The following is an 11,794-nucleotide window of genomic DNA, read 5'->3' on the forward strand; positions in this document are numbered from 1 at the left end:
TTGTATAGGTAATTGTGCTATTTTCAATGAAATAGTAACTATGTGATTCCTGGCGTACTTGTATCTTCTTTATAGAACACAACTTATATAGAATTGAGCCAGGTTCTTTCTTTAGAAAGTTTTAGATTGCATTGTACTGATCATGCATTGAACATTTAATGGGTAGTCATCCGGTGAAATAATCTTTCTAGAGGTGGGTATAAATCAATTGTTTAATTAATGTTCATTAAATATGGACTTGGTTTACATCCAATTAATGATTGCTTGATGGCCTATCTTTTTATATGAATATAGATCAATTTATGCCAATAATCATTAAAAATGGACTTGATTTAATTACATCCAAAGAATGGATGTATGAGGGCATATACAATGGTCTTAGCTTAGAAGTGCCACATAGGATAATTGTAGAGGTGGAGGAGAGAGAAACCATAAGAAAAGACTTGCCTTCTCTTCATTAAGAGATGATCTCTTAGCAACAATTCTCTCACCACATAATTAGGAATATCTTGTTATTAGAGATAAGACTAAGAGTAATACATTGTACATCATTTTTTGTTGTCTTCTTTAGATTACATGGGGGACAAATAAGACAATCTTATCAACCATTATACATGCCCTCATGATCTATATTTTCTTATATGAAAAAATAGGCGTTGTGCCAATGTTCCTTAAGTGTGGAGCTGATTTACGTCTAATGATTGTTTGGATATGAATATAGATAGATTTTTCATCAATTTTTTTCTTAATGGACTTGATTGACACTTCCTCCATTTAATCCATATACCAGTTAAGTTAAAGAGAGTTTCCATGTTAATTGCAGGGAAATTGGGCTAATTTTAATATTACAACACCTATAGACATGGGATCATTGGCTGACCTGGCTACAAAAATATACTATATGTACTCCGTTGACAATAACCATTTGTTGGAATGACTCACAAATTTCATCATTCGCCATTCATTGATTACAATCTAGGGCCACGACACCAAGATGATCCTCACGATCTCACAACGACAACACCAAGCCCAAATGCTTCCAAAGATTTGCTAATATATTGCGAATAGAACATCTCCAATTTCAGAGACAAACATCAGTGAGAACATATCTATCCATTTTGAAGTTTAATTGTGTTTATTATAAAAAGATTAATATACTAATAGTTGTGATTAAGGAAAATTCCATGTGTTTTTTGAGGGGTAATTCCATGTGTTTCTTTACGTGTAGAAATACATGGAGCCAAAGGAGGACGCGCCAGTCAGGCAGAAAACTTGGAGCGACCATATCTTGTAGGTGGTCGAAAGAAGTCATGGAGACTAACCAGCTCCCAGGGACTTTGGACTTTGCAGCCATTCTAGCGGAGCAAGAAAGAATGTCAAATCATGGTATCTTCTGTTGTGGCGTTCCGGCCGTCGAGGTCAACGGTTGCGTCACTCCTGCTTGCCATCATGGTCGTGTGTGACTCTAGATCTGTGCTTCCCTGTCGACGACGATGGATGAGTTGTGGAGGAATCGAGGGAAGAAGTTGCACAACATACAATTTCTACTATGGTCTTATAAAGGCATATGTGGAGGGCAAAACAGCGACACGTCCCTCGAGAATTGTGCCGGTAACAGGGCGATGCGTGGAGTTCTAGCATGAGATACAAGGGCATGCTTTCCGCTGTAAAAAACTTTAAGGATCCGTTGTAACAACTTTGGGCCCATGCCTGGCGTGAAGGGCTTCCAGGCGATCATTAACAAGGCACGGGCCGACCCGTTTAATAGGCCTTTTTTTACTCATCCTACATCTGTTTCTTTGGGCCGTTTCAGCTCTCCAGTCTAGACCTTGGGCCGTTTTCGGGCCATCATTTTGTGTGGTGTGGAATACTTGAGCCCATCGTAATTGTGAGGTCCATCATGGGCACCAAATCGCAAAAGCTTGGCACGCACACATAGTTGACTGGAATTGCCTTCACCAAGCGCGAGAGCTATATCACAAATGATATATGTCGTTCTTTGCGAGTGTTGCGACGTCAATCGCCTACAGGCGCGTCCAGCGGGCCAGTCCATTGAGCGGAAGCGTTCCCAACGGTTTTGGGAAGTTCAGATGTTTTTTCTTCTCTGTGTTTTTTGCTTGTTTTTTTACCAGGTTTCTATTTCTGCCTTTTCTTTTCCTTCTTTGGTTTCTTTTTTTTTTCGTTTTCCTTTCTCCTCTTTTACCTTTTCCTTTTTAAATACATGACACAAAAATAATAGTTTTGTTTTTTTATTATTTTTTCCTTCCAGGTTTTTTACCTTTTATGGTTAATTTTTTTTATTTTTAATTTCAACATTTTCAGTAAATGTTCAGAATTTCGAGATTGTTCATGTTTTTATGAAAAAAAAGTTTTTGAAATATTTTTTTGTTTTACCAAAATATGTTCGGAATTTCAAATTTTGATCACAATTTCAAGAAATTTTCGAAAAGTTTTCACATTTCTCAAAATTTGTTCAAGACATCAAAAATTGTTTGCGATTTTCAAATATTGTTAACCGCAAAACATAAAATGATCAATGTAGTTAAAAATTATTCACCGTATATTAAGAAAAGTTCATTGTACACAAATAAAATGTTCATTGCATATTCAATAATTCTCCAGCATGTATTTTGTAAAGTTGTTCACCATATATTAAAAATATTCATCTTATATAAATAAATGTTCATAATAATACATATTAATTTTTAATTGTGCATTTTAAAAAGTAATTTAAAAGTTTTTATAATTTCTATTGTTTTTTGCTTTGGATATATTTTTTGTGTTTCAACATTTGTTCGTGTTTCGAAAGAGTTCACTTTTTAGAAAATATTCAAAATTTCTTGAAGGATTTATCGTTTCCAAAAATGTTCAGAAGTTTGAATTTGCAAACAATAAAAAATTGCAATTTTTGGACAAAACAAAAACGGCCAACGTGGCTCGCTGGTGCCACAGCGCTCGCTCGCAGGTGCTTGCTCCCGCTGACGGGTCAGACCTATTTAGGGGTGACCGGCGAGGGACTCTTACCCTAGCGCTCGCTAAAAGCGATGGATAGGAGCGCCAGAGCTATATCTCGCCTACTGCAATACCTAACACAGTAGGTGAGCAGTAGGTCGAGCCGGTCCAATTAACATGTACACGTGCGGTGTTGTGAAGTTTCTACACCAGCTCGTGGAACCTTTCACCGGTTTTTGGAAGGTTCCATGTAGTTTTCTCTTTTGTCTTTTACTAAGTTTTCCTTCGCGGGTGTCGTATGGTTCTTTTGCTTTTCCGTTCAGTTTTCATTTTATTTTTTTCAAATACATGACAGAATTTTTCTAGTACAGGTTCTACCTTTTTTATACACACTGAATATTTTTCAAATGCATGATGGACATTTTGTAAAATACGTCTTTGAACATGTTAACCATTTTTCAAGTACATGTTTAACATTTTTTTGATGCACCTTGATAATTTTTTAAATACAAGATGAATATTTTTTTAAATACACACTGAAGTTTTTTTTTCCAATACATGTTGTACATTTTCCATATACATACGAATATTTTTTTGATACATGTTGAGCATGGAAAAACTTGTTTTCCAATTTTTCATTAACGTATTTTTTTGAACGTGCGAACATTTTTAAATGTCACAAAAATTTAATTGAGTGGTGTGATTTGTTTAAATTTTATGCAAACAAATTGTACTGCATGTGTCCCCGCCGCAAGCTCCGTCCCCGCCGTCGAGCGACTGCGGTGCCCGCTCGTCGGCAACGCCACCGACCACGTCTGCCACCTCTTCTCGCCGCCATTCTACATCGAGGCGCCAACTCCCTCGCCCCCCAGTGCTCATATCGGTGTCAGTAGGTGCTCTCTCGTTCTAACAAATCCTAGAACTTCCGTTGATTGATGCCATGCCACGGATGAACAAAACTGGCTTGATGCTGATTTTGGTAGTTTGAGCACCGATTTCTGTGGCCGGACGAGGATTCGGAAGATCTGCTCCCGCAGACCACATGTTCGATGAAATGCCCACAACGCGCTGCAGCGACGTCTTCTTCTCCTCTCTTCGCGGTCGCTCGCCGGTCCATGCTGCCATCCACCAATGTTACAAGTCAACATCTAAAAGGTTGTCCAAGAAGGTATATATAGCTGAATCCCGAATCTGGTTGATGTGCTCTCATACACCTTTAGATTTTTTCCCCCCTTCTTTACAATAATAGGCCATTTTTGTGTTGTTTCAAAATTTCCTTACATGTAAAAGGTTTTGTTCTTATCTCCTTAGGTTACTTGCTATAGAAGCCGCTGATTTCGAATGCTAGCATGTTCTTGTCATGGACAAGACAGAAGTGGGAATGCTATTGGTTAAAGGGCGCTGATTACCCTGTATCATTTAATCATTCCTCTTGTGGCAGTAGGCTATGCGGTTTCAAGTTGTTTTGGTTGCGCAGCTTTCGATCACTGTGTCAGCCGAGCTCATAGGGCTCAAATATTTATACTCCACATGCTTTCCCTACAGGTATGAAGGTCAACGTGACATCCTGTCCAACCAAACCTATAATCTTGACCAACTTGCTTTCGCATCAGACAGAATTAAAGATGCTCAACACACTGTATGTTGCCTTAGTTTCCTGTCAAGTTCATGATAGATTCTTATTCTGGCACCCAAACTTATGTTGAATTGTTTTTCATTTAACAGATGACTGCAATGAAAGCTGCCAATACAGAGCTGAAAGGGATGACGAAGACTGTCAGGATTGAAGATATAGATGTATGGAGCATAACTGTTCATATTTTCAAGATCTTCAGCTTATTTTGTTTGAATTACATCTGAATCCGTACCTGCATTCATAATCCGCAGAGCATGCAAGACGAGACGATGGATGTTATGGATGTGAGCAGTGAAATACAAGAAACTCTTGGTAGAAACTACAATGTCCCAGATGACATTGATGAGGAGGGACTTATTTGTAGTTGGCTATTCTTAGATGACTCAAACACCAGGTATTATCACCTTAAAGTTACTGAATCAAATAGTTGGTGTGAACAACACTGAGCTTATCCTAGCTTGATATTACTAGCAAAAACAACTCATGGGAACACATCCAAACCACTTTAACGCCATATATGTGCTATATGATGGATTTGATCCTGAGCTTTCGGAGCAATAACCGTTGTCTCAGTCTTATCATACCACAACACATACTCTGCTTCATTTCAGTTTCAGTGAACGTCTACGCTTGTGTCTCAACCAGTAGACTAATTTGCTGTGCTTGCTTACCTCTGCTTGTGCAGGAGGATGAACTAGGACTGCCTGCAGTGCTTTGTTTGTGCATGGACAAATTCGTTGTATTGAATTTTAAGGTGAACTGGTACCTACTTTTCTGGTAAAAGGAGTATGGGATATATTCATACCAAACTCTTCATGTCTATGATTCAGTAGCTTAGCTCTCACTGTTGTCTGTCATCTGGGACTTTGCATATCATATCATCTCATCCTTTGTTAAGCTTTTGTTAGACATGAATAAAAAGTAAGGTTGTATCTCTGTTCCATTTCAATCTCGCCAATCAATGTTTGAAATTTAGTGTAGTAGTAAATTATTTGTTGTTCCATCTGAAGGACAAGGACTACATACTCCTGGATACAATGCGCCATCATAAGGATAAGGACTTCATACTCTTGCCCTACAGACCCGTGTAAGTTCTTTTGCTTAGTCCTATGGTAATTTTCCTTTTTTATGCACCTAGCTTCGTGTGTTTATATTTATTTGTTCTTGTTTACACATCGACCACTTACAATGAACTCATCCCGATGCATAGGGATGGAGAAGAATCAGTGACACTCTGGATATTTGCGCTGCGTAAACCGTTGCAGCTTTTCTGCTTTGTTCTCCTCTTTATTTAAACATCTCATTAGCTCAACTAGCCAACATAAAGATCCTAATCTTGTGTCATGACCAAGCTTCACGGACGTGCCATCCCCCGTCCCTTGACCATGTGTAGCGACCCGACCCGAATGGATCAAGTCTCTGTGCTTAAGTGTCATCCCTGGATCGGTATGCTGACACACACAGTACTCGAGGATTTATAACAGAGGTAAATCACATGTATAAAATTGATACCTACGATACACAAGGAAGCGTTGATGGGCCCTGACTCCAGAATTGGCTAAATGCCAATACAACCCGAGTTAGTTTCCATATAAGTGATTCAAGATTAAAACCTTGATACACCTTTCGGAAGACTTAGAGTCTAACGAATATTTATGGAACTTAAAACTGATACGGATAAAAATGTTTTATCCATAAAGCTTGACTTGTTGAAATAACAAGTTCAAGAGTTGACTACGATGAGGTTGTTTTCATCGTAGCGATGCTTAAAGTCGGTTCGGGTTGAACTAGCAATTAATACATATTTCAATCATGAGATATGAAACATGGATGATAAAAGGATTTCCATCTGATGGAAATGAAAGCTAGGACTTGTATATGATACAGTCCAAAGTAATTTGTCGATCCAGAGGATGCTAGTAGGTATGCAAACTTCAGAGTTCCAGCAATGGACAGAAGAGAGCAAAATGGAGTTGGAATCTTCGTGTTTTGATGAAATGGTCAAAGGGGTTTTGACTTCATCAATGGGTAACGAAGATGCTTGTAATTCAAGAAAGTAAGTGGGAGCGTAATAATATTTCTAAAAACCTTATGTGCTTGGCACATTGGTAATTGAAAATAAATTTCTTGACACAAATTAGGACTTCATTTGAAAATAGTTTTTCGACGAAGTGCTTAGGCTAAATAGCCTCAATATTAGGCATGATGATCTATGGAGATAGATTTACCTAATGGGGCTAAGCAATGAATACATATTGACAAGATGCTAAAACCTTTTAGCATTTAAAACGCCAAGGAGTGATTCTTGCCAAAGTCACATGGAAAGAGTTTTTACAAGACTCGGTGTCCCAAAACACTGATGAGTAAAATACATGATGCAGATTCCACACACTTTTGTGTTTGGATTAATCATGTAGTCCATGGTATGTAAAATAACCAAATATGTCCGATACTCCCAAGGTGTTGCGAGTATGGATACCAAAGTGATCAAATTACTGATCATGGGACAACAGTGAAAGATGTCACAGAGTACTAGAGTAAGTACTGATGACATGGTTTTCTCGCAAGCAGAGATCATGAAGAGTTCGTTGTAAAATGTTACATCGATACAGTCTTCATCTTTTCTCCATGCGATTTTCGATTTAAATTAAGGGTTTTGTGTAACACACAATGTGGTGGCACAGTTATTTGGAATTTGTTCAAACTAGTTACTGTCGCGAATTCTATAACAAGGGCTATGTATGTTGACGCTTTAGAAGCGACAAAGAAGATGTTGAATCATATAGTTCATTCATGAACTTAGTATAGTTCCAAGATGGCTTTTGACAATGGGACACTACTGCAGGTAGTTGCTCCATAACTCAGTCTGAGGAATCCAGGTTCGACCTGTGATTCACATACATACAAAGCCAAGTCCACACAAAATATGAATTTTGTGAAAACGCGAGGACATGCAAAGATACACACGGAACTGAAGTCGTCAGATCCGTTGGACATCAGGCTATACCCCAAGCGAAGCATATTTACACCGGTGTGCCACAGGTGTGAAGTGCATTAGCATAAGCTAGATTATTGTCTCTAGTGCAAGTGGGAGTCTGTAGGAGATATGCCCTAGAGGCAATAATAAATGTTATTGATTATCTCCTTGTTCATAATTATGTTTATGTTCCATGCTATAACTGCTGTGGTTCCCGAGCCCGTATATCCATAAAGGCTCTGGGGAGAACCCATATGCACGTGTGGAATAATAAACGGTAAAATGTATTCCTAGTCGCGCCTCTAAGACTAGCTCAAGTGTTGCATGATGATTATGTTTTCCCAATCATGAGCATGTCTATGCCAAGCAACTTTGAGGGCACAATGTCAGGAAGGACATTTGTGTTGAATCGACCCGAATTGATGTTATGCTATGAGATACATTCGTCACAAGTTAATGGTTTATAACACAGAGATAGTTAATGTTTGCATAATTCCTTAGACCATGAGAGTATCGAGTTTCTTCATGCTTGCTTCATGAACTTTGGGGTTTGTTAAACGTCATCCGTAACTGGATGGCTATTACGGCGGCTTACGGGTTCATGGGAAAGTATGTTAAGTAACTTGATAGCTCGAGATTGGGATTTGCTCCTCCGACGATGGAGAGATATACTCGGGCCCACTCGGTGTTACGGTGTCCATCATCGTCTGGCCAGACACTTTGTGATTTGATCACGGGGATGCCGGAACGCGAAACGAGAAGAGAGAACAAAACCGGTAACGAGGTAACTTGCATAGTGGACAAAGTGTTGGCCCATGGGGATGCAATAAATCTCACCTCAGGTGTTTGTGATATATCGTGAAGCAACAGGAATAGCTCACCTCAACTGGAGGTTCACTCGAATATTTATTCGTGTGGGTATAGGGGTCAATATGGGTGTCCACGGCTCCGATGTTGATCATTGATCGGAAGGGGTTCCGGGTCATGTCTATACTTCACCGAACCTATAGGGTCACACGCTTAAGGGTCATCTATCTGCTGAATACTAGACAGGGAGTCTGAGAGAAAATCACCGAAAAAGTTTCGGACACCGAAAAGTTTCGGACAGCGGAATCGTACCGCTGAGAGAGGTCATCGGATAAGTTTCGATGATACCGAAAAGTTGTTTCGGGATACACCATTAAGTCAAATTGGTTTCGGCACATGCCTGATAATTCTTGGAGGATGCCAGAATCATTCTGGAAGCTTTTTGGAATTTTCTGAGATAAAAACCGGAAATGTTCCGGAGCTGCCGGAGCCACTTCAGATGCGTTTCGCAGATGAAAATCACTAAAACCGGAATTGTTTCGAAACGCGTTGAAAATCATTTTAGTGGGTACTGGAAATGTTCTTAGCCCACATAAATATTTTCAGTTCGATCTGACGCTGAAAAATGTCGTCGTGAATAGTGAAAATCAGCTTTATGGTTACTTTATGGAAAGCCACCTTTTGGGGCTTTGCTCCAAAAGATCTTGGGGATGACATGGATGGATAGGAGCCATTTTTTGGGCCCCTCATGGGGGTGTGGCCGGCCACATGGGGTATCCCCCCTTGGGGACCCTCTTGTTCCTTGGTTTCACTCCTAGGTCCTTGTGGAAGGACTTCATTCATGTGCATTTTGGGTTTTTTGTGAAACTACCCTACCCCCTTGGGATTTCCTATAAATAGAGGTGGAGGGGCAGCCCTCCACACTCATCCCTTGCTCTCATACACATGCCATGCATTATCCCTTGCGAAGCCCTGCCGGATAGATGACACCGTATGTGTGCAACTCTGTAGAGAGATCGTAGTTTCGGTCTTAGTTCGTGAGTGCCTCCCGAAGGGCTGTCCGTGTGACCGTCCGAGTTTCGAAGGTCCTCCCGAAGGGCTGTCCGAGTGATCGTTCGAGTTTCGAAGGTCCTCCCGAAGGGCTGTCCGTGTGACCGTCCGAGTTTCGAAGGTCCTCCCGAAGGGCTGTCCGAGTGATCGTTCGAGTTTCGAAGGTCCTCCCGAAGGGCTGTCCGCGACACCGTCCGGGGGACTGTTCGACCGCCTCCCGGAGGGCTGTCTGAGGAGCAGATGAGGGTATACATCCTCGCGGTTGGGAGGTTGTAAATCCTAGCTGCGGGGATCTGCACCGCCGATCATCATCGACTCTACTTCCCGCTGCGCTACGAGTCGGTAACGAAAAAGATCAAACCATGTATGCAGTCTCCATAGTGGTCCTGGGCTGGTGCGTAGGTCGGAATTTTTTTTTTCTATTGCGTTCCCCTACAAAACTCTTGATAGATCTACTCGTCGCACTCCGGTCAATCTATCGTAAGCAAGCAATAGTAACCACACATAAGCAATCACTCAAAAGATCAGAAAGAACGAAGAAGACGATTCGGGAAACATCAAAACCAAGCAAATAACTCTTGCAACATAAAACAATTTCTATCAGTACCAAAATTATGTGAATTTGGCCTTATCAGAAAGTTTAGGTCAAGAGCTTTAATTTGCAAAAAGAATCAACTAAATCGGAGTTACGAAACTCAAGTTACGATCAAAAGAAGATTCAAATTCAAATCTGATCTAATTCAAATTTAAAAATTTCAAAAACATGTTTGAGTTGGATTACTGGATAGAGGGGATCATAACGAAGAAGTGGGCGTTGGTTTCGTTGGATTTGGACAAACGAGTAAAAAGTTGTGGTGTTTTGAAAATCAGGGACTGAACTGAAAAATAAAATCTACACCTAGGTCCCTGGCCACGTGTCAGAAATCTATTGGTTAAAAACCGTTCGCTGCGAAGGCAAAGCAGTGAACGTTCACTAAGTAAAAAAAACGATTCGAATAAAAAAAAGAACTAATCTAATCCTATCCATCTAACCTAGATCGGACGGACAAGGAGCACCGGCGGCTTACCGCGGTGGTGGGCGTCGACGTCGCCGGAGAAGATTCGGCAGTGGCGTCGGGGTGGCTGCTCCGGCGGTCCTTCGGCGTGGCCGCGGGGTCTGGGAGAAGTGGCGCAAGGAGGGGAAGGCGATGGTGGCATCGGCGGAGGTCGAGGGTGACGGAACGGGGCGCGGCGGCGCCGGCAGATCTCATCGGAGGCGGGAACTCCGGCGAGGGCGGCGGTGGCTGCGGTTTGCGGCAAAGGAGGAGGAACGGGGCCCGGGCGGCGGTATAAATAGGATGAGGGGGTCGGCTTGTGCGAGGTGCAGAGGGAGAGGAGTCCCGAGCGGGACTCGGCATCGGCCGGCGACGGCGTACGGGAGCTGGACTCCTGCTTGGCTTGGGGAGGAAGAACCCGACAGGTGGGTCCCACCTGTCGGTGGCTGGGCGTGGCGGCGTGCGAGCGAGGGAGCGAGCGGGCGCGCGAGGCGTAGCCGGTTCGGGCGTGGGGAGCTGCTGGGCTGCGGCTGGCCTGGCCTGGTTGGCTGGGCCGGCCCAGTCGGAAGGGAGGTTTTTTTTTTTAAATACTTTTGCAGACAAGAAAATAAAACGAAATAAAATAAAATAAAATATCATAGGCATATTATATATCAAAAATTTTCAGAAAAAGATTTCCTACAACGTGAACATTTTTGTAGAGTCAAATAAAATCCACACAAATTTTAATAAATCAAACAGTGCTGCTGCCTTAATAAAATCCATTAAAAATCATTTTAAAAATACCAAAATGATTTCAAATTTATTTTTCTCCAATTTTCTGATGTAGGGAATCATGTTACCCTATTTTCTGTATATTTTATTTTTGGAGAAAAATAATTTGAATAAAACTCAAATAACTCCAATATTGAAAAATAATTTCAGTGGGACTTTGAATAAATCCTTTGAAACTCCCAACTCCTATTTCATATGTTTTGAAGAAGTCATTTTATCTTCGCTCGTGAAAATCATTGAGTTGCATAAAGTTTCAAAATTGTAAATATTTTCAAATGAAATTCAAATATTTTCAACACCCCTTTTCATTTAAATAAATGGAAGAAGTCATGTCATCTTCTCTCCAGGGTTTTGTGGTGAAAGAATTTGAATTCATGGAGATCATAAAAGCAAAATGAAAGTTTGGGAAAGTCCTTTTATTCCCTCTCATTTAACTTTCAAAAGATTTCGAATTCCACTCACTTTTAGTCAATCAATCAAGCAATCAATCCAATCTATCTGTTTATTATAACATTCCAAAATTTAGAATTTTGGGATGTTACACCATGCCTCAAGTTCTAAGCC

General features: G+C 40.8%; 1 protein-coding gene across 1 annotated transcript; it reads left to right on the forward strand.

Annotated features, from left to right (window-relative positions):
• Positions 1–4,355: 4,355 nt before the first annotated feature.
• On the forward strand, positions 4,356–5,183 carry LOC109750460 (vacuolar protein sorting-associated protein 60.2-like). Its single transcript, XM_040393077.3, has 3 exons — positions 4,356–4,591; positions 4,678–4,749; positions 4,840–5,183. Exons 1-3 carry the CDS (start codon positions 4,400–4,402, stop codon positions 5,032–5,034), a joined length of 459 nt encoding a protein of 152 aa, XP_040249011.2. The 5' UTR covers positions 4,356–4,399; the 3' UTR covers positions 5,035–5,183.
• Positions 5,184–11,794: the final 6,611 nt, after the last annotated feature.

This window comes from Aegilops tauschii, chromosome 1 (genome assembly GCF_002575655.3).
Source record: "Aegilops tauschii subsp. strangulata cultivar AL8/78 chromosome 1, Aet v6.0, whole genome shotgun sequence".
Lineage (NCBI taxonomy): Eukaryota > Viridiplantae > Streptophyta > Magnoliopsida > Poales > Poaceae > Aegilops > Aegilops tauschii.

Bases quoted from the DNA above. Each gene is read 5' to 3' on its own strand.
- LOC109750460 (XM_040393077.3), top strand. From the start codon at position 4,400: ATGCGGTTTCAAGTTGTTTTGGTTGCGCAGCTTTCGATCACTGTGTCA. The intron at 4,592-4,677 runs GTATGTTGCCTT...TTCATTTAACAG, and splicing joins TTAAAGATGCTCAACACACT to ATGACTGCAATGAAAGCTGC. The intron at 4,750-4,839 runs GTATGGAGCATA...CATAATCCGCAG, and splicing joins TCAGGATTGAAGATATAGAT to AGCATGCAAGACGAGACGAT.